The 24,036-nt window shown below is 40.8% G+C and overlaps 1 protein-coding gene across 4 annotated transcripts in view; it reads right to left on the bottom strand.

The window, feature by feature from the left end:
* Map2k5 (mitogen-activated protein kinase kinase 5) overlaps positions 1 to 24,036 on the bottom strand; it is a 236,560-nt gene that overhangs the window by 26,472 nt on the left and 186,052 nt on the right. For 3 of the 4 annotated variants that reach the window (XM_076850990.2, XM_076850991.2, XM_076850992.2), the window contains 2 exons: positions 13,423 to 13,484; positions 10,211 to 10,256 (listed from right to left, as the gene is read on the bottom strand). In XM_076850990.2, coding sequence (XP_076707105.1) covers positions 10,211 to 10,256; positions 13,423 to 13,484 — 108 coding nt within the window. Of the gene's footprint in view, positions 1 to 10,210; positions 10,257 to 13,422; positions 13,485 to 24,036 lie in introns of those variants that run through there. The other variant, XR_013090774.2, reaches the window with a different exon arrangement.

Here is a 24,036-nt window from a genome sequence, read left to right as displayed (position 1 = left end):
GGGCCCAATCATCACCAGGGACGGCCACAACAAAGGTGCTAAAAGGCTCTTCCACAATGACTGCTGCTCCACTGGGGATTCACAGGATAAAAAAGAGCTTTGATGGAAAAATCTGAACAAGAGGCTAAAGCAGTCCAGCCAAATAAAGTTACTGTCATAATCAAATGCTGTCAATCACCATGAAAATCCAATTAAAAATGTTTCAGCACAGCCCTCTTAAGTGGAAAAATGTACCCTATTTATACAAATTTTTGTCCACTCCACTCTGATCCCACAATTAGAAAGTCCTGCTATTAATTGAATCCCCCTCCCCCCAACTTTAAAAGGAGGCGCAGGACGTTGGGAAGGCTTCTGAGGGAGCCAAGACACACACAGGCTATTGGTATACAATTAAGAGTTAATCGGGTTACATCTGAAAATCCCATTTTTATTTGTGTCAAGGGAACCTTTGTGTGAATAAACGAAGGGTACCTACTCTCCTTCTTCAGAATCAGTGACCATTTATATTTAAGAGAACAGAGGAGCGGTAAACCAGGATACTGGAAAGAAACTAGTCCAAGCTTCGGCAAATGTCTCTCGGTAGACCAAGGCCTAATGTTTAATTCTAATCTTGAAAATTAAATAGAGGACGGAAGGCCCAAATGTCTCCACTGCCTTTCTCGGTCTCCAAATGGCCATGTGAACCTCAAGTTTTCTGCAGGCTGATCTGCCCCAAACAACTGTGCATCTGAAGCCACAAGGCTCAGCAATCCCCAAAGGTCTCTCTCAAAACTGCTACAAATTAAAAAGCAAACAACCCATTAAACAAATCCAGCTGGTTACAACTGTAAATAGAAGGCTTCTAATAATTTTTCTAGCCCTTGAAATTCCTGGTTAGACTTATTAATAATTGATAAGAATTACAGCTATTTATTGGTATGTACTCACAGGAAAACAACTTTGCTACCTTCAACAGCGATTCCCAATTCCCTTTTATTGTCTTCCTCAAATGGCTCAATGTTTCTGATCTTTTCCAATCTAATCCATTATTCCCAAGAGCTGGGGGACGGATGGCATCATCTGATATGATCGATGGGGTCCCTGCTATCAGCCTGAACAGGGAAGACAACGCTGGCCAGGGGGCCCCTTCTAAGTGGTGTTCTCGACCTCAAGTGGACTTAACCACAGTGCTACTGACCAGCAGCTACCTGCTTGGCCCTTCCAGGCTGTTCTGTACATCCTGGTGACCCAGGTGTCTGTTCTGGCCTAAGTGCAGTGGTTGTCAAATGCTCCCAATACTATCCTGCTAATCCTGCAACTTCCTAGAAATTTCATCTTATCCCATGACCTCTAGGAAGTCAAAGACCTTTGTTCAGACTGTGTATTCTATATGGTATCATGATGTCCACAGACTGCTTGGGTCTGTTTCTGCAGCTTTATGAGCTCCTAGAGAACAAGGGACATGTCTTGTTTGACTTTAGCTCTTCAGTGCCTAGTACAGTATTTTAGGGGCTTGGATTAGAAATGCACACATGTTTAGCCTGAATGATATTAGAACAGGACAGACAGGCACTGAATTATAAGATCATTGTCCTCCTTCAAGGAACGTACAATCTCGTTGGAGAAAAAGGTGCGTTTCATTAAATCATCCGCTTCACTTCTGGCTGCTCCTTACTATCGCTTAGAGAACATTTGTTTTTTTTTTTTTTTTTAAGTGCCTGCTCCTTCAGCCAAATGCCAGAGATCCTCTAATCTAGGCTGGGATCCTGGCACCTCTTTCTTTTTTTAAACCTCCCAGATGATTCTGATGAGCAGCTAGGTAAGAACCGCTGGGCCACATGGACCAACTCTGGAGGAATGTGTCAGCTGCTGTGCCGAGTTGTTACCATATATTTTGGAGGGCTTAGGGAAGGGAGTGAGCCCTGAGAAGGGGAAAAACTTCAGGGAAGAGGACAAAGACCTTCAAGGAGAGGGGAGAGGGGGACTTCTAGGCTGAAGTTGCCACCCAAATAACATTTCTGAGTAGTTCCAATGGGTACCTGCAGGGTAACAGACTCCCAAGACCCCCCCGCAGGTCCCAGTGAATCTGCATGGGACCTAAGAGGAGCCTGTGAGTCTGGCAAAGCCCAGTGAATCTGGCATGGGGCTGCTGTGCCACGTCCATGCACACATATATGGAACTTTGGTCAGAATCTTCTACTCTTCTTCCTTTTTTCAAAACCCTTCTTCCTCCTCCTCAATCCCCTTTGTCTGATCTACTGCTCTTTCCTCTATTTTGATGCAATTGCTTCTTTTATTTTTCCCTTTCGCTTTTTTATCCTTCTCCCCCTTACTTCATTTAGCATGATAGTCTCCTGTTCCATCTATTTACTGGCAAATGCCATAATGTCATTCTTTTTTATTGCTGAGTAATACTCCATTGTGTACATGTAGGACATTTTCTTTATCCATTCATTTGGGGAAGGTAGAGTACCTAGGTTGGTTCCATAGCTTGGCTATTGTGAATTGAGCTTCTATAAACACTGATGTGGCTTCATTGCTGCAGTATCCTATTTTAAATCTTTTGGATATATATTGAGAAGTGGAGTAGCTGGTGGTGGTATCATTCTTAGTTTTCTGAGGAATTTTATACTGTTTTCCAGAGTGGTTACACTAATTTGCAGTCCCACCAACAACATATGAGTGTACCTTCCCCCTCACATTCTTGCCATTATTTTATTCTTTTTTTCTGATCCTAGGGACTGAACCTAGGGGCACTTAAACATTGAGCCACATCCCTAGCCCCACCCTTTTTTTTTTTTTTTAAATATATTTTTTAGTTGTAGATAGACACAATACCTTTATTTATTTTTATGTGGTGCTGAGAATAAAACCCAGTGCCTCACACATGCTAGGCGAGAGCTCTAACACTGAGCTACAACCCCAGCCCTAGCCCTTTTTATTTTTTATTTTGAGACAGGTTCTCACTGAGTTGCTTAGGGCCTTACTAAGTTGCTGAGGCTGGCCTCAAACTTGCAATCCTTCTGCCTCAGTCTCTTGAGTCACTGGTATTATAGATATGCACCACCAAACCAGCTATTATTTATATTCTTGATAACTACCCTTCTGACTAGAATGAGATGAAATCTCAGTGTAGTTTTGTTTGCTTGTTTGGTACCAGGGATTGAACTCAGGGCACTTAACCACTAAACCACATCCCCAGCCCTTTTTATTTTTGATTTTGAGACGGGTCTTGCTAAGTTGCTCAAGGCTTCAAGGTAGTTATGATTTGTGTTTCTCTAATTGCTAGAGATGTTGAACATTTTTTCATATATTTGTTGACCATTTGTATTTCTTCTTTTGAGAAGTGTCTGTTGAGTTCTTTTGTCCATTTATTGATTGGGCAAACAACCACAATCTTAAACAGGCAATCACCACGGTGTTAAAAGATCTGACAGATTGATGGAAGAAAGTTACCCTTAACTGGGGAGTCAAAACTGTCAGATCACCATGATCAAGGAAGACAGACTTTATCTGTATCTCTCTTGCCATGTGTGTTTATATAAAGGTACACACATGCGTGCACACACACACGTGTGCTTATGTGCTAAAGTCTCATAAAAAGATTAAGCGGTCACATCTGAGGAAAAACAAAGCCTGTTTTCTGGGGTTATAATCTCTCTGTTCTTGCTGAAGTGCTAACGTGTCATCAAAAATTCAAATTAAAGCTGTCTGATTTAGTGCGATCTCAAGCATCCAGACAGTGATTCTGCCGTTGTAATTATGTGCAATTAAAAAGCTAAAAGCAACTTCTTTACTAGTGGATCCCTATTTATAAGCAGACGCCAACAGATTATTTTAATGGCCTTCAGAACTTGAGGAAAGAAATCATTACACGGCTGTCAACTGGACCCCGTGTGCAGCCCCCACGCTCCTGCGATGGCTTTTGTGCTTGAAGGCACCCCAGCCAGGACCTCTCCCTGCAAATGAGCTGCTTTGTATGTTCCTCTAAATGAATAGCCAAAAGCAAAAATGATGTCTGCAGAATGGCGGCCAGACATGAGAGCCTGGCCCTAAAGGTTCGTTTTAAAACATGCTGTATGTGACATACACAATAGCTAAATGTAGCGAGTGACAACCAAGTTCACGAGTGTGTACTAACCATGATCAGTGTTTTAAAAAGCTTGGATTTTTGCACGCACGGTTGTCTCTGAGCCCTATTCTGGGGGCTGTGGAACTGCCTGATCTCTTCACAGGGCACATACAGGCCCCAGGGTCAAAATGAAAGGAAATTTACTTTTGGCCATTTAGTAGAATGTGGTGGTAACGCTGAAATTTCTTTTGAGTCTAGTGCTCCCAGATAGAAAGAACAGGTGAGAAATCTCCCCACCTTTCATGTCAATCACAAAGGACATCTGCTCTCCCAGATCAGACCCTTCTCCGTGTTTCCTCATGATCTCCCCAAGACTTGCTGGGGCTCCATTCACCTGCCTCCACACAACCTTGCCCCTGCCCCTTCCTTTGAGCCATTCCCCATTAGTAAACATTCTCTCTGTTGTAATCTCCTGAATAAAAATCATCTTCTTAATTGTCTGGTGCATTCTGTCTTTCCCAGTGATCATAAGGTTTGGGTCTAATAATGACAGACAAAGCCATTTGGCGTGAACCCCAAAGTCACACTACAATTTGAGCACTGAAGACAAAAATCCAACATGGTGCTTCCTCTGCTTCTTAAAAGGGACCATGTAGATGCCCAATTTATCATACATCTTGATTAACTGAGAGAACAACCAACTAGACTATGTGAAAATGTAATTACAATCAGGTTTGGGAAAGCAGAAAAGCTACCAGTGACAATTTAATTTAGAGGAGTTAAACAAGTTAACATCTCTTTGCAAGTAATTAAATGTTTAAACAGATTTTTCTGGAGCAGTTTGGTGTTTATTAGCCCCCAAACATTACCACCTCTTATACATAAAGCCTTCACTGAGAAATGAGATGCCTTCAAGTTTGCAGCTGCTGGAATTAGACGAAGGAAAAAAATCCAAAAGCACTATTTTGATTATAACCCACACTCCTCCCCCTAAGACCCACACCTGCTTCTTGTATTTCCAGCCCCACTATTTACTTGCTTTCTAAGCAAAATGTTAAATTTCAATTGCAAACTGTACCCTGTGTTTCTTCCCAGGAGCCTGACTGGAAAAGCAAACCCCAAGAAATGCTAAACGAGGACGCCCTGCTCTGGAATGTTCAAGGAAATGCACAAAATAACAGCCATTATTAGAACCTAAGGAGAAAACCCATGTTTTTAAACAATTACTAAAGCAGTATAGTAATAGCATAAAGACAATTTCTGCGCCAGCTTGTTTCTCTGAAATTCTCTCTGCCACTGAACAGCTAGAACAGATAATAACTATTAGTAAATCAAACTCCTCTGCAATATCCAGCTGTGCCTCACGCATTTACATACAGATAGAATGGGTATATGTTTTTAATATGTATGGGATACGTACTTTTTCCACAGCCGAAGTGCATGCTACAAAGGAGGAGGAGAATGGGAATCGGATCAGCATGAGATAATAAAGTGGCCTAGATAAAGTATTAGCCAGCGATTGATCTCAAACCGGGATGCTGCTTCTCCTGACCTGATTACTTACTATGCATAGATTCCATTAAATAGAGCTTAGACATGGGAAGCTCCTGGAAATACTCTAAATGCATAGAAGGATCTACAGCACTCTGAGCCCAAATTGTAACTGTGTGGGTACCCGCGGCACTCGCCCTCCCTGCCAGAGCCAAGGCCCTCATTCAGAACAGGCTGGGAGGTTAAAGGGCTGCCAGACAGCTGATGGAAGCCCTGCTGCGCCCCACAAGGAGGGGCCTCCCCCACCCCCACACCAAGCAAGCACCCTTCCAGTGAATGAATGCCCCCTCCTGAGCTGCATGTCTGGTCCTGGCCACACAGCTCTAAGGAACAGAATGGGAAGGTAGCAAGGGAGCTTAGCAATCATTTAGGGTCATGGTCTCCTTTGCAAAATTAGTGATAGGCATGAATTTCTCTTTTTAGGAAAAAAAAAGCAAATCTTCACAAGCACACATGAAATGTTAGGGGTTCTAACAGACTTCCTGGAGTCATAGACCCTGGGACAAGGCCTCCTGATTCAGTATGTCCCCTTGATTTTTGGAGGAAGATGATGAAGTAAAGGGGATGGGGCACTGTTTGGGTGACACAGGGAAGGGCCCATGGCAGAGGCTCTGTCCGATAGGCCACAGCCCCACCTGAGCAACCAAAGGACCTAAAGGAAGGTTAATTCCTTAGGAGGAATTCTTTATAGAAACAAGTGGTCTATAATGTTTTATCATATCTCTTTAACTTAAAAATATTTAAACATGTAATTTGAATAGCGAAATCAGACTAGAACCCCTGTCCAAGTGCTCTCTTCTTTGGTCGTCTCTCTGTCCTTGAGTTTAAGGGTCTGATTTTGTTTCCTCAATCAGATTATTGGCATTTTGGGGAAATTTCTCTACCACTTTTCCATTATTTTCTCTCCCCTCTGCTGGAATCTCATCATTCTTTTTTTGACTGGCAGAAGTGGGTTTTTCCCCATCTGAGCCAACATATCCGTGGTGGTCTGAAGCCTGCAGAACATTCTACCTGCCACCTCCTCACGCTCCACTGCCTGAAAACTTTTTTCTAAGTTTGTTGATCCCAGGCCACCAGGCTGGGCAGCACATTCCAAGGTTCTCCCTGTGATTCACATCAGTGTGATTTCAAAGTGGGTTCTTCAATAATGGAATCATTACAGAGGGGCAAAAAGAGTTGGGGGTTCCCTATCTTGGCTGCCCATGGCTAGCTTTCCTTTGTGGAGTTTAAAGCTGACTCTCAATTCATGCAATAGGCTCTTAAAGAGCTGAAGAGAAGGCGCTGCCTTCCTCAGTATGAGGGATTTCCCTATGCATTAGATGAGTAGTGAATTTCAAGAGAATTCACTCAAGGAAAAAGGTCCACGTGGACGGGTGTGTTGTGCTATTTCTATATAGTCAAGAATTTTCAGACCTGGATATTAGAATTCCTTCTGTAGAAGTGAAATTTCTTAAGAGACTACCCAGCTCACAGTGACTATGTTGCCTCTCTGAACTCACAGCTTTGAGGGCTTAGGATTCCATCAGGTCAATCAATGTCAATGGGTTCCTGTTGGAGCAGGCACTAGAGGCTTCCCCCTGCTCTGAGAAGGTCTGGCGCCTACACACAACTTCTCCTTTGTCCTTTTTGCCTAGAATGGCCTCTTGGAAAATTCTATTAAAATCCAACCCATCCTCCGAAGGTCCTTTTCAAAAGCTACATCCTCAACACAGTTTTCCTCAGTTGCCCAAATTCCTTTATAAGAGCCACTTTATTCTGAACAGTTATCTGTGTCCCTGACATATCCCCTGCAACACTAAACACCTGTGGCTTACTTTATATCTTCTGCTGGGTCTAGTACAGGACTTTGTACTTAGTGATCTATAAATATCTACTGAATTCTATCATTTACCTGGTCCTGAGACCTTTTTAAGAGGATATGGATGCTGATGATGAAATTTTTGAGGGAATTCTTATGAAGCTTAATGGCTACACACTAGAAAACTGTACCAGCTCATATGGACCTTGGTTTCTCAAAAATGTGTTAAGGGAATTTCTTAGTCTAGCCTTAAAAGTCTTCCACTTAGGACATAAAAACTGACAATCATTTGAAGAATGAACACCCACAAGAGAGGGAATTAAATAACCAGATAACAATGAGTTCTAACACTCAGGTTTTAATGGTCTCAAGAGTTGAACCTTGAGTTTTACATTTCATTTTTAAGACTGACTTAGTCAGTGATTTTAAGACTTGGTATTGGGCATCCTGGCATCTACTGTGACCCCACCAAATAAAAAGACAAAGACAGCTTGAGTGCCCACTATGTGCACAGCCCAGGGCCAGGAGTTAGGGTAATGTGGCCCACCCACCCCGTGTTCTGATTTCCTTAGACAAGGTGTGTTATGGTCACCAGTCAAGCCAATACCTGGAGTTCATTTAGGAGTGAATGGTGAATCTACAACTCTCAGTATTTCCACCAGACTCCATCTCTGATTTTCTTCTTTTGATTTGGAAAATGCAAACCCACAGGGAAACCTTGAAAATTCTGCAGGCCTCACAGCTGACGCAGCCCAAGCTGTGCAGCCCACGTTGGTACCCGCTGGCTGGAGTTACTGTGCTTGGGAGAGAAACTGCTCTTTTTGCGAAAGACAGAGGCCCCCCACCCACAGTGACAAATGGGCTCTACAGTTCCCGCATTCCAGAGGAGGCTCCTGGCTTCCAGATGGGAGCACCATCACATAGCTTGTAGGCGGAGAGGGAAAAGGAAAAATTAAAGCCATTAATATGCTGGGGGGAATAAAGAAACTGTTCCTTAAGACTGGGTCCCTAGGATGTGACACAGATTCATGTCAAGGGATAACCTACTTCCTTTCCTATCCCCTGCTGGGTCTAACCTTTTGGCAACCTTGACCACAGCAGCCCCCACCTCCTGTTTCCAGCCTCCACACCCAGCCCCTACCAAATGAGGGGTGCCTCGTTACTGCTATTCCTCTGGGAATAAATGCATTTAAAATCAAACAGTGAGTAGCACTAGAAATAATGTTAAATTAAGTATAGGATGGCGCTTCTGCTGACTACACTTTTCATTGTATTGTATTGATTTATTGATATTTATTAATTAAACATTTGGGACAGCACACACCAGAGCATAAAGAGATACTTCTAAACACCCCTCCATACAAACACATACATGTACATCCACATTTACTTGCTTCCCAGGCACTGGAAGATCTCACCCTTTAGCCTTATCTTTATGACTTGCTACCCTGGAGAGGTGTTCCTTATCCACACTCACATCCATATACATTTATGGGTATGTGCATGATCTGCAGATGTTTTATTTATAAGTGGCCAACTCGTTGCAGCAATTGAAACATGCATTTACAAATAGATATCTGTTTTATGAAACCCCATTCCTTTGTTTTAATAGCTGAGCTATCGAGCCATAACTTAATAATGCACAAGGTAAACATCTCTGGAATCTGTTCCAAGTCTTCTCAAATGTGACTAACTGCAAGGATTCCCCAATCACCAAAGAAAAGGAAAACAAAACCAAACCAAAAACCAATAAAACCCCAAACCCATCCCAGTTTATTCTAGACACGAAACAAGCAGAGCTGTAAATTGCAGAGGTTTTAGGGTGAACTTTAACTTGAAACTATGCTAAAAATTGAATTTTTGCTCTCGGGGCAACACAAAAGAGAAAAGTCCCTACCTGGAGAGCACTCATGATGTAAAAGGGAAAGGTTCTCTACGGGTGGAGAGGAAACCTGTATTGTATAAAAGTTTGGGCACTTAGAGCATTTATTAGGATGGACTTTGAAGAATAAAAAGCTCTGGACCAATATCTGTAAAATATACACTGTTTAAAAACGTAAAGGAGAATCAGTGGTGATTTGCTCTGATTGCAGTGATCTAAAGACAGGAAGTGGTATGCAAAAACTTGGAAAAGAGTAGACCATAATTATTATTTACTAATGCCCCATCCTAACGTCATTCTAACAGCTTGTGCATTGTCAAATCAACAATCTGCACTAAATAAATGACCATTTGGGAATTGTTAGGGAGCTCTCTGTTCCTCTCCCTGCTTGAGTAAAAACTGTCATTTGCAATCAAAGAAGGCTGCCTTGGAACTGAGGACACAGTGCTGGCAGCCTTGTAGTGTCTGTTTCTGAGGAAAGACCAAAGATTCACATTGACTTGATCTTTTACAGCCAGCCTAATTTCATTCCACATGAATCCAGGACTCCATGCCATAATCAGACTCCTTCCTGTAGGACTGCACCAAACACTTAACACACACTGACTCTCCTCTCTGTTACCAGCCCTTTGGCTTCCGAAAGGCTGTAACAACAAATGAGGACACAGAATAACTGACATTAAGTTTGAGGTTCTTGAGGGAGGCAGGAGAGTTCTGTACTACATTTCAAAAGGGTGGTAGGTTTTTAAAAACGTAAGAACCATTATCTGAGGATATGAGTTTCAGAAACACCTACCTAAATCAAGTATACAATTCTGCCTTTCCAGAGCTTGTGGATTTTTGAAACTCCACTCTGGTCTTTTTAATAGAATGTTAAACATAAATGTGGAACTGGAGAATTTGAATGGAACTAAAAAAATGAACTTACCATCAATTCCTCAGGTGCTGGCCTTTCTTTTGGCTGTTTTCGCATGCTGTGGGAGAAAAAACAAACAAACAAAAAAAACCCTCATGTTACCTATATCATTCAATAATTTTTGCTGTTAATTTACACCTCTGACTATTTTTCCTTGAATCTGGATGTTTTCAAAATCCATCATGTTCAATTCTTTATGCTCAGACATAAACATATATTCCCTTTCTTTAATTTTGGCCTTTAATCAGATTTCTGGGAACTTTATGAATTAGAAACACAAGGTTGTTTTTTGTTTTTTTTTTTTGGTTTGTTTGTTTTTGTTACTTTTGCAATACAGGTAAATAATGAATTTAAATTTATTGTACTTCTACTTCTGAAGTTAACATGGAAAAGCAGCAGCAACATTTTTCTCTGATTCAGTTATCTATTAATTTCAAAAAAAATTTTTTTTTCAGTACTAGAACCCTGGGATGTGCTGCAGCCCTAATCTCCCAGCCTTTTTAAAAAAAAATTTTTTTTGAGATGGGGTCTAAGTTGTCAAGGCTGGTCTTGAATTTTCAATCCTCCTGCCTTAGCCTCCTGAATCACTGTGATAACAGTCATGTGCTCTAGCACCCGGCTCAATTTATTTCAATCTTAAATCAATGTATTTCTGTTTGGTTACTGGTATAAGACAGTAAAAAAAAACCCAACACATGTGACTGTCAAGTCAAATGAGAATACATTTCATTCCTTTACTACTATTCCCAATGACAAGTAATATATAAAAGAGGAAGAAATCTAGATAATGCTGCGAAATTATAGGTTCTTATACATTATCTGACTTGAATTTATTTTGGCTACAATGCCAGTTGATAATTCATTCAACAGCTATGGGACAGCTAAGTTTGTTTAAGCTGCTTAAAGAATTACATTCTTCATGCAAAATATTTCTTGTCTCCCATCCAAGAGTATAATTAGTGGCTGAAGCATGTATTTAGCTATGTGATGAAACACATAAATGGTACTAAGGTGACCATGGGTACTGCCTACTTGATGACCATGTTTGTTCTAAACTTGGCATCTGTGGGATGAAGACATGAAAAGAGACTCCTGCTTCTTCGATCATTTGGAAAAGAATACAGATGACTTTTCTTTATAAAATCACCCTCTAACAAGAAAAAAAGAAAACCGTTCATTATAATCTCTGCATTTGCTGACAGTACTATTTTTTAAATAGAGAGATTTAATGATCGTTTTGTAAACTAGAACCATAGTTATGAACCATTAATGACATCGAGGACATTTGCCTTCCCTATAAATAACCATATGCACCTCTCAAATACTGCATCCATTAGCAAGTAATTCAAGCTGTCTCACTAGTGGAGTTGGTAACAGTCCTAATCTGACATTCCAAAGTAGCTGTATCTCTTGGGAAAACAAGGCTATTACCCACTATTATTTCTCTTTCGGCTTGACATCTGTGGAAATTAAAACACAGGTTATCCCTCCCTCTGTCTCCATAAAACTTTTATCTAACAATGGATTAATTTTTTTGGATAGGAGGGTAGTAAAGCCTCACCCACTTTTCTCCCTGGTTGTCTGGGTCAGTCCCACTCCTGGGTTGGTTTCAAGACCACACAATGAGATAAGTGGTCTGTCACAAATCCAACGTCTCTGGAGCCAGGAGTGGTGATGCCCAAAAGGGGTTCCAGGTAGCATAGGAACTGCACGGTTTGTTTTTCAATTTTGCATCTCAAAGTGGGGTATGCCTATGATGTAATTCTGAGTGCTTTTAGTAATTCCATTTAAAGGAAATTAAGAAATTAATAAATGATTTTGTATAATGGTTCTAACATCATTAATGAGATTCAGAAAAGCTAAGGATTCCAGTGTTTAATCAATATGTATGCTTTTTTCTCAACATGGCATGCTTTGGGAAAAATAGGTTTTTAGAACGAAAATAGTCCCTAAAAGCTATAGAATACATATACAAAGTATTTTCAATATATAAAAACAGTGTTAAAAAATTTTAAGTCTGTGCTGGGGGTGGAAATTTCTTCCCCACATTTTTTTTTTGTTGTTGTTGTGGAATATAAACTGCATGAGACATTTTTATTAAGAGGTAACATATTACACTTAGTCAAGAAGGTGATAAAGCTTGACGTTTATATTAAGGAATATTTCTTGGTTTCACTTTAGCGTAATCATCAGATGGATCATGGGGGAGGGGACAGGGTACCACCACTCCATTCAGCACAGATTGCTGACTGCACTACCTCACTGCACCCCAGGATGGAAGGACTCCTTCTGACAGGTGCTGCCTGTGTGCTTTGCACAGTGGACTGACTGAGGGGGAGGGAAGAGGACTTGGGTGAGGAGGGAGAGAGGAGCAAAGGGAGTTATGAAGGAGTTCCAGAATGTCCTTGGGGACAGTCATTCCTACCTAGTTTCCTCCTCTCTCCCGGTGATACTCCATGCTGGGGTGAGAGAGAGGGCACAGGGGTGCTGCAGGACAGGGAAGGGGGGAATGGAAGGGGCTAATGGAAGAAAGACACTTTCTGGTGTAAGGAAAAGATAGAAGGCTAGGGAAGAACGCTGGGCATACAGGGCATGCTCCCCAGGTGCATGGGGACCCCGGGTTCCTCGGGGCTCTGAAGATCCTTTGGTCTAAACCCGGATTCCTCTTAGTTCTTTAAGGGTTGAAGAAGGCCTAAAGGAACTACGCTTTCAGAATCTTTCAAACATCAAAATTCAGTGAAATGGGACCCCAGTATTGTGTTTAAAATATAACCAAAGATAAAAGTTATTTACTGAAAATCCGATGAATTAATAATCTATGCTGCTTCCACTAAGTGACAGGCAGTTTTATGGGTAACTAGAGGTTACATTAATAAAAATAAGCTTCATATGTCTGTTCAATAGGGGCTATAAAATTGTGTATTTCTTAGGGAGGAAAAAAAAAACAGGATGGAACAGTGTTCTGTGCTCTAAGAAGGAGCCCGACTCTCAGCAGTTTATTAAAACAGGAAGGAGCCTCCGAAGTACGTTTATGACCCTTTGTGTAAATAACGTTTACATAATTTAAACAATTTCTTCAGCTTTGCTGTCCCATCTGCCCAAGGCCCCTAAGTCCCTCCCTCCTCCAAAAGGAAGCAGGGAGAGCCATAAGGTCTCCCGGAGCCGCGAGTTAATGGCATGTATCATTTACATTGAGGGCATGGCATGTTTGCAAACGGGCTCACCACTGAGTGATGAAATGTACAAATGGCTCGGAGAACTCTCCAACCGGAAGGACGGGCGAATCCTGGGATGGAGGAAAAACAAGTCACCAAAAGTCACGAGCATTGCTTTCCTTTCTTTCCCTTCTGTCCCCTCCCCTCCCCCGGCAGAGGAGCAGCATAATGACAGGAGGCCTCATCCAATTAAAAAGACAGCTACACCCTCCTCCCCACATTTAGGCAAAAATGCCAAATTTCAAGGCACACATTTTATGTTGGTGAGAAACATGTGAGCAAAGAGGGAGGGGAGGTGAAAAAAGGACAATGATAGCCACAGGGTAGGAAGGAAGGTGGGGAAAGTGTAAATGAGAAATTAATGATTATTTAAGTAACACACAAATGGTCTTGTAATTAACAAAGAGCTGTGAAATTATTCTTGTGTTGACCTTTGTTTCTTTTACTGGGTTTGCTATTTATTTACACTTTCCTGTTTATTTACATTTATTTGTATATTCAACTGCTCTTAACTGCTTGTCCCTAAGCTGGTACCTTTGTGTCAGATTATAAAAAAAAAAAAAAAAACAAAAAAAAAAACTGTAAAGAAAGGCATTTATAGAGAAAGTTGTCTCAGGAAAAAGAATTTCAGCCTCTTTGCCAGTCTGGGCCAACTTGTCATAGGAGAGAGCCAGCGAATGAAGGACGCGAGGAAGACACCCACCATCGCCACCAAACCAAACTGGGATGGAGGTGCGAGTCCCCGCAGAAGAGGAGAAACTGCACAGCAGCCGCCGCCACGGAACACGGGGAGAGGGGGCCCCCATTACCATTTGCAAAGGAAGGCTTTAAGAATTTAGGAGTTTTTCCAAGAATGACAGAGAGCGCCACTGTGTTTATAGTGTAACAGCTCAGGATGTAATGAAATTACACTGCAGAGTACTTTAACAGTCATCTCATTAGACCTACAGTTGGAACAAGAGAGCCACATAAAGTAGGCAGCTGCAAATGACTCCATTCTCATCTATTCTCATTTGCTATTAAAAATACCTTTCGGCAGCTTTTTTCCTCCCTGACATCCCTACACAAAGTGCCCTGCAAAGTATGATACATGCACCTATTTAAATTAACAAAGGAATGACTTATTTTAATCTCACTGTGCTTTGGAGTGCTTTGGCCATTTGGATGAGCAATATATCATTACATACAACCTTCCAGCGCTGCAGGCAAGAAACTCAGAGCATGCAGCATTTGGTGGGAGCCAAACAATTTCTCTAGCACACAACTGTGTCAAATGCATGCATGTATTCATTATTGAGAACGAGAGGAAATAGCTTTGATGTAGTGGAAAAAAGAAGATGATAAAAGCACCTCTGCAATATGCGTGTCATTATCAATGGTGGCAGATAGATACAATTGCACAGCCTCCTATGTGATTAGTAAATATACATATAATTGCTGTGGCCAATTATCAGAAAAATGAGATCGGTAATTACAAGACAGAAAATTAACTAGAACTCTTATTAAGGCTTTGTTTCCAATTCAAACAATTGGAAACTGCTGGAAAATACAATTAAATCAAAAGGAACTGAGGGGGTCAAAGCAGCCAAAAAAAAAAAAAAAAGAAAAAGGAAGAGAAAAAAAAAATCCCAAAGAGATTAACAGAAGAGGACCCAGAACAAAATAGTTCTTGGTTTTTGCATATCTATCCTCTTAGTATTTACTCTCCTCATCCAGAGGAGGGGAAGGCTGGTGATTCGAAACTTAAAATTCTCAGTGGAGAAAGGCTTCCAGGAGAAAAGGAAAACAAAAGAAAATGGGAGTGGAATAAAATCTTGTCAAGTTCAAAGGCTTACATGCAGGCATTACATAGAGAGGACATGAAAAACGGTGGCTGACGAAGCAGTCTACTCAAAAGAAACAAGGCACACAATAACATGACAAGTCCTCGATAAAGGTACTATAAAATGGTCACAGAAGTCCCATTGGTTTGAAGAGCAAAAATAAAACATGATATCAATTTCAGCCTTGGCCTGTTTTAGGAAAGCCATATATATCACCAAGCCTGCAAGATTCCACAAGGTCCAGTTCAAGAAATGACATTTTACTGTCTCAAAAACCATTAGTAAAAAGATAGTTCAAAGTCTGAAGTGCAGAAATTATTATGAACTCTCATCAGTTAGGAAGCTTCTTGAAGTCATTCTCTTAGATCTTTCTTTTGCTCTATCGTTCTCTCCTAGAGTATTGGAAGTTTCTGAGTAGAAGAAGCTTTAAAATGCAATATGTAGGAAAACAAAAGCATGCTGTCTTAATGGGGCTGAATATTTACCAAGATGGTTAAAATTCTGGATGGTTCTCTACCACGATCTGGTATAAAACATGATGCTAATGTGGGTCCATTTCAAAGCATGATACCCAGAGCAAGTTAATGAATTATAGACAAGGCAACTTGATGAAGATGTCATTTTAACATGGTTGAGAAACAAAAAAAGGAAATGTGACATCTTGCATGGGTAGTTAATTTTATTTAAGACCTGATATTGTAGACTGTTAAGTTCCTCGTATTATAAAACTAAGGAACACTGGGTGGTACCCATGAATAATTTATTTCACTTCTGAAAATGCCAACCCAAGTCGACTTCCCAGAACCACAGTGGATTCTCATCTCAGTGGTGCCTGGAAAGAATCACTCATCAAAGATGTGGAGGGAAATTTTAATTTCATGTGCATAATGCCAGATATTTCTTTTCATTCTAAAATCCATGTCTTTTGTGCCTCAAGGAAGAATTTTCTAAAATGCAGAAGACAGACTGACTAGTAGGGGTGATGGAAATGACACATGTAAACACGGGGCAAAGGAGACCCCAGAGAGCTTCCAATTCCACAAAAATATGTAGGCTATTAACATGCCAAAGGGAAGCAGATAAATACACCTGAGGATGTCCACTGTGCTGGAGGGTTTTAAAGTACACTTTTCTCTTTAAAAAATAAAAATAAAAGTAGAAGTTAGTGTAGATCAGGACATGAAAGGTCTCCAAGAACCTACCTATTTTGATATTAGTTCAAATCGGTGGGCAGGAGGGAGAGCAGGGGAACTCAGCTTGGGCTTCAGCTTTACCACAACTCCCAGGAAGGGAATACATCTGGTAACCATGGAGCCAGAGGGGGCACTGACACCCACCCCAAGGGACTCTGAGAACCCAGTAAAGTGGTTGCTGCTACTTATCAAAAATGTCCTCTGTAAAACATGGGCTCGGATAAAGTGGAGAAACACATTTTGAAAACAAACACAGATTAAAGAAGCAGCAATACTGCTCTCAGTACTGGCTAAAACTGACTCTAAATTGTTAATAAAAGTTACTCTTTTTAAGGTCTTGGTGCCATATTTCACCTTAAGGGCTTTTTGGGGATGGTTTTCTGTTGAACTTCTCAGCATGGAGGTGTGGAATGATACAGTGGACATAACCTTAACCAAAAGCCTCAACCTGAGATTCTGGTCCCAAATCAACTTTAGAGTCCTGCTAGTGGGCCCAGGCTGGGTTTTGTTCTTGAGCAGGCAACTGTTTTATAAAAAAAGCTGCCATAAAGTGTTTCAGCAAGCAATTCTGGTCACCAAGGAGGACAGGCTCCAAGTCTCAGAGGTTTCAGTAACTACCTGGTCAGCCCCATTTGCTAAACAACTGGAACGCAAGCATGCCATACGCCAGAGTACAGAGAAGGGACAAAGGGAAAGAAGTTTGAGTGATGCCTTTGCCTTGTGAATAATGAACAGTTCAGGAAGGTCAACCCATTACAACGGAAACTGTTTAATTATTAATTATGCACAATCTATGAGCAAAAGGACAAGTTCAGAATGTTTAATGTGTGCTAACTTCAATCCGACTCTCTCTGGGTATTTTGTTATTAGCACTTGTCAGCAAGGTACTCAGGCATAGAAAAAGGCAAGCTGCAGAAAATCTGAGTGTGTGAGTGTGTGTGTGTGTGTGTGTGTGTGTGTGTGTGTGTGTGTACCTTACGCACTCAAAGAGGTGGAGGGCGGGGAGGCAGAAGGAAGTTCAATCCTAATCGCAGCTGCTGGGAACTGATCCCAGGGCTTGCACATGCTAGGCAAATGCTCTACCACAGAACTGCATTCCCAGCCTTCCCCTTTCCTCTCTCCATTTTTTTGGGGGGTACTGGAGATTGAACTCGGGGCACTCAACCACTGAGCTACATCTCCAGCCCTATTTTGTATTTTATTTAGAGATAAGGCTTTACTGAGTTGCTTAGCATCTCACTTTTGCTGAGGCTGGCTTTGAACTGGTGATCCTCCTGCCTTGGCCTCCTGAGTAGTTGGGATTACAGGCATGTGCCACTGTGCCTGGCCACTTTGAGACCTTGAGAGCAGGAAGGTACATTGGATACTCCAAATATAGAAAATGTAACTGAGAAAAATGCTTTTGAAATGACTTACTTAAAAGGGAGACCATAATTTTAAAGAGGTGTTCTTTTTTGAAACCATGATATATTTTGGTTTTAACTGGGTTCATGCTAATCATTAATGCTTATTACCAACTCCCTCTCTCCCCTGCCATAAAATCAATCCAGTAACACTGGTAAGATCTGAAAAAATTATGATTGGTGGTTTGTATCTTGTGTCAATGTCAGTTTCCTGATTGTGATGTTGGACAATACTTACATTACCACTAAGGGAAGCTGAGTGGAGGGTACATAGGATCTCTATTTTTTCTTACAATTACATATAACTCTAAAATTATGTCAAAATAGAAAGCCTAAAAAGATAAAGGGGCTATTTTTTAAAACTCAAATATAACAGATTCTTAGTAGAACTCTATTTTGTATAAGGGAAAAGCCTAAGTACACAATTGGAAAAAAGTTAAGGGGCCTTTGTTTTAGAAATATTCCTGAGGACTTCATTTTTGGCTTTTTCATAATTCAAGATGACCATGGAACCTGACAGTGGACAGGTAGTTAATTCAGATGCTGATGGGCACAAAGTAGTGTATAAAAATGATACATTCATTTTTTTTTTTGCTCATTCAGTCAAGAATTTTTTTGAGTGCCTACTACATTGAAGGAAATGAGTCTGGCATTGTGGGATGGCTGATACTTAACGCATATCCAAAAAGGACTTTTGTATTGTTCAGAGGGATGAGATACGCATCCCTAATAAACAGTCCTGAAAGATGGAGGGAGGGGCCCAGTAGCAGTGCCAAGGTAGGTGCTCAGGTAGTACTGGGGAGTCCTGAGGTTTTGATTCAGATTGGCTGGTACATATGACTCTGAAAGGGGAAATATTTTGAATAAAGTTTTGAATTTAATGCATTTGGATTTCAGGTTTTTGGATTAGGGATGTTCAACCGGCAAATATGCAACTATTCCAAAATCTGAAAAACCCTGAAATCTGAAATACTTGTGGTCCTAAGCAGTTTGGATAGGGAACACTAAACCTGTTTAAGAGTCTGGAGTATACAGGGTACATTTTTTGTTGTTGTTGTTCTCCTGCCTTCCTCCTTCCTCACTCCAGGAGGGCAAGAAGGAATACAAGAACTTTGAATATGAAGGTCTGTGTCCTACTCAATTCTGCCCGTGCACAAACCAAGTTTTACATATACTGCAGTAAAACATAAGGAAGACAGAAGGACAGCTTCTCAAACTCTCAGTGTGTGTTTTACAATACTAGGTTTCTGGTTGTTTGTTACAACAGTAAGAAACGAAAAGTTAAGGGGCCTTCACTTTAGAAATATTCCTGAGGACTTCATTTTTGTCCTGGAATAAACAGGAAGAGCTTAGCATCCCCTCACCTCACTGACCAAGAATCATCCTCCTGGACCAATATGTGAGTGAGAAATAAAGTTTTATTATGTATTAATAAAAAAAAATCTTGCGGTGTTGGCTGCACTGGCAAATTCTAAGGTCAGTTATGTTGTGGTCAGATTAAATCAGCCTGGCATGTTAAATAATTTTTTTTTTAAATAGTCTATTTCTAGACTTACTGCTGTCATGGCATCAGAATCACACAGAGCCCCAAACTGAGAGTTATGCTCCATGTTTTCAAAGTGAGTAATTTAATTCAAATCTGATGTTCCTGTGGCCTGGGCAGTAATTTCTGGTCTCAGGCACTGGGGTTCCTACTAACTGGTACAGCAATCTTAGATCACTCCTCCTCTTTCCTCAGTGCAGGGATCAAAGGTCATTTGTAATTCCAGTAACTTTATGTCAGACAGAACAGCATTTTGTCTGTCAGCCCCCAAATTGTTTTTTGATCCTCTACTGCCCACTGCTTTAAAGTAGCATCTTTGTGAGACAACTGGCAGAATCCATAGGACAAATCTGAGCTCCCTTGGGGAGGAAACTTCATTTGCAAAAAACAAAAACCAAAAAACTGGACCCTGCCTTTAAATATCTCTGCAGAAGCTAATCTACAAACTCCAAACTACCAGTCCAAAGTAGAATCCCATGGCAGGTTCTGGAGAAATAGCAAAGATTTAACATCTCAAACAACTCCAAGGTTTACATATGCATGCTTTGGCTGTAAGACTGTAGCCAGGAAAAAAAGAGCAACACGTTTTATCAGAGGGAGAAAGGTGGGGAATGAACGGTCAGGTGCTCCTGGCTTGTCAGAGACTGAGTTGCCCGTGTAAACCTTGCCCATGCAGTGGACTGGTACGAATTCGACTGATGCTTGTTACACACATGGTTTGTAAAAGCATGGCTATTCTATGAGGGAAAAATTGGTGTTTTCGGCTTTACATGTCTTTTTAATTTCATAATGAGGATGGAACTGACCTACTCTTTGGAGTGTTACGCAGGACAGTGCTGGAGTGGGAGCGGGGCTTGGAATTTAGGAAGGCTTGCAGATGATGTCACCAGAGATAAAAGCCTCCGACTCCTCAGCAGGAGACTGGAGAGAGCCCTCCTTTTACTCATCCCACTCCACATCAAGCCCTGAGCACAGAAAGTGAAAGATGACTCAATTTCCACACTGGGTCACCCCATGCTCTGGGTTGCCAGACGTGACAAATTACATGTGTGGGCATTTTGGTGTGAAGTTCTATCCGCTGGGTCTGGGCTGACAGTAGCAGCTCATTTAACTTGTCTCAGATGGGCCTGAAACCAGGGGCTTACAGCCTGAATTTCCACCACTGAAACACCTACCCGACCTGAAAACCCCTCAATCAAGGAGAACCAGTTGTTGGCCAAGTGAACATCACTACCAGATGGCTTATAAAAAAACACAAAATATAAGTGAACAGGTCTAAAGAAATCTGTCTCTAGGTAACTGAAATCTGAAATACAGATATTTTTCCTATTTTATTTTCCTCCTAAATGTGTTTCAAAAGTTCTTCAGTAAAGAGGAATAATCTTTGTCATTAATGTTATAGCAAACTTTTCATTTAGTCTACTTATTTTGTTGTCATTTAAAAAAATTACATTTACTTAGAGATTTTCTATATACATGGCAAAGATCCTGGTGTTTAATAAAATTCCTTGAAAATAGGTGGGGTGGGGAAATGTAAAATGGGTTGACCTTTTAAACAGTATTTGCAATTGCTTCCTTTCCGAAGTCAATAATTTTTTTTTTTTTTTGGTTTCTTTTTATTTTAGGTCTCTTGTTGGTTATAAGCTACAGTACACAGCATTTATTTAGCGGTGCCTATGTGAGCAGCACACACACACTTGCACACTAACATCCACACACACCTCCCTTTCCAGTGGCTTAGGCAGAGCAGCAAAAACGAAACAAAAACAAAACAAAACAAAACAAACAAACAAAAACTTGTCTCATACCAAAGGGATTTCATTCACAAAAGTAAAATCTGTTATTGTCCTCTTTCTCTGTAGCCTCCCAATGCATTTCCATTGCTTTTCCATAAAACACTGCTGCAAATAATCAAGCATGACCATTGACATCCACAAGATTGAGTTTTAGGAACCATTAAATGAGCTCACCCTCGTGGGAAGACTCCTGCTCAGGCTGGTCTAAAGGTAATTATTCAGCAATTCCTACCTGTGGTTTTACCTTGTCCCTATATAGTGTTTGAATTTCCTACTCTGGTAAGGTCAATTTTTTCCCCTCTGGAAAAGTCCAGCTACACATGTTTGATTCAGGCCCTAAATTATAATGTTAATATATACACTGGCATTCCAACCAGTTTCTATGCAAAGAAGCACTGATTTAAAGCAGTCTTAGATTAGTGATAGATTGTAAACTGTATCAAACAACAAGAGAGGAAATCTAGGAGAGAAAAATAATCCTTAATAGGTTCCTAAATGGAAGGAAGAATTCCCCTTCTTGCAGGCAAGGATGTGAACCACGTCCACACACTGCTCAAGTGCAAGAACCCGGCAGGTCCGTGTCCTGGAAAACCAACAAGCCGGAACACCACCAAGCCAGACTCGGCACTCACTGCAAACCCGGTCCACATCCCCACACTGGATGTCCTCCTGAATGTTCACTCAACTGTTAGTTAAAATAATTACTGCCATTTGCCACCTGCACTGCAAGCTACAGATATGGGGAAAAACAGAACTTGCAGTGACTGCATGAAGTATGAGCGATGGCTGCATTTGCTTACATGTTTTCAAACAAATCCAAATGCGACATCAGCTACAAACCAAGGGCTTAGAATTATATGTGAATTTGGGCTATACTTGGTTCCATACAATAAATATCAGAGAAAAGGGACTGTAAAGCTGGCTAACGGAGATACTGCAGCAGTTTAAAATTAGTTAACATGAGAGGAACAAAGAGAGGGGGAGAGGGAGGGAGCGAGGGAGGGAGAGGAAACGAAAAAAAATAGAACTACATACTGTGAAATGAACAAGTTCAGTTAGAATGTTCATCAGGATTTGGAAAATCATAATGCCATCTGCTACTCTGGACCTCAGAACATCAGGGATCTCGTGGGCCCAGACGCTTCCATTTCCAGAAGGAAAGAAGGAACTTACGCTCCCTGGAATGCTGCCTCCATTCTGGAATGGAGGCAACAACCCCAGCCGACCAGTTTGGAATCTCTTTTGAGAACATTTCACTGCTTGCACACGCATTTTCCCTGGTTTAGGGAAAATTAACGGCAGGCAAAACGATTATAGCAACTCGGCAGTGAAGCAGAGCGGTGTCCCAGCCCCAGTGGCTGGGTAACTGACCCTGGCATCCAGCTTGGGCTCAGGGTGTGTAGGTCCCATCATGGTGGATTAAATGAGCATTGTCCTATGGCTGGGTAAGACTTCACAATAGAGCAACACATGTTAAATGACAGCAGCCAAAACTGGCCCCACCAGGCAACTGCCCATTCATAGGATGCTATTCACAGGCCTCTACCACCAAGAAATTAATTCATTAATAATACATCAGGCTTCATGGACGATTCAAAGGAAACGATACAAAGCTACTTGTTCAATGACTATGTAAAGATGCAGAATTTTTCCTGGTTAAAAAGCCCCACAAATCTAATTGACTTACCGGAACCAAAATCATGGATATGTTTATGTTAATATTTTGTTTAGTAAAAAAGAAGAAATGAAGAAAGTCTATCCACTGAATTCATCAGTGCCACTAGAAAATAATAAAAATACAGATTTGCAGTAGTAGCTAAGAAAATCTGGTTTTATGTAACATTTAAAAAATCAGGTTTTCCATCTTTTAGAGTCTATGTACAGCTTTCAGACTATCAGGAAAAAAATGTTCTCTTAAATTGTTTCTTCTGTAACATTTTTTTTTTTTTTACTTACTTCTTTCTTATTCCTTTCTCTCAACAACTCATAAATATGAATTAAATATAATTATAAATGAACAGAACATTAACTTTTGGATTACTGCTGTGTTTTGGTAGAATGTTAATGTCATTTCTAAAGAAATAGTTATTACCAATAGAAAAAAGTAATTACTAAAGGAATCCTGGCCTTAATACTAACCTATTTTCTATCTTCAGACCAGCCAAACAGCATTAATTTAAACACACTGGACTTTTCAAAGGAGGTATTAGATTTCTAAAGACTGCCTTACATAAAAGAGGAATATCAGTTTTCAGCCTCCAATTATGTATTCCCAATACTGTGAGACACAGGTCTAGTTAAGATTGCTGCAGGACAGGTTACTGTGCGTATCACTTGTATTAACTTACCAAGTTTCTAAGGCCCGAGTCACAAACTCATGCAAGCTGCACACACCGTAAAATCCCACTATCTGCTTACAGGAGTTAGATTAGAGCAATTCAGTGTGGTCAGAGGCTCTAGATTCACATGGACTAGTGGGCTCAGGCCAACAGGTCTCCTCTCCTTAAAGCCACCCAAGTTATGTGTCATGAAAGGAACAGGCCACCCTTTCATGATGCTGGCAGCCAGAAAGGTGAGAGATGTTCATTTTAATTCTTACTAACTTCAGCAGCAAGGGTTATGATAAAATGTAAAATCCTTCCGGAAAAAGACAGCAAGTTATTCCCTCTGGGGTTGGGTGATACCATCTTTTTGTACTTTTTTAATTCCAAGAAAGAATTATCAGGCAGTTATTCTTACTCCACTCCCAACAGCATGTGTATTTTCACAGCCCAGTATCTTCTGAGTTACCCTGTTTGATGGCAATCATTTCACAAAGTATATGTACATCAAAACTTGTTACACAGTTACTAATAGGGCATTATG

Source organism: Callospermophilus lateralis, chromosome 3 (genome assembly GCF_048772815.1).
Source record: "Callospermophilus lateralis isolate mCalLat2 chromosome 3, mCalLat2.hap1, whole genome shotgun sequence".
Lineage (NCBI taxonomy): Eukaryota > Metazoa > Chordata > Mammalia > Rodentia > Sciuridae > Callospermophilus > Callospermophilus lateralis.
Note: the sequence above shows the minus strand (reverse complement) of the source record. Positions and strands in the feature narration are given on the sequence as shown.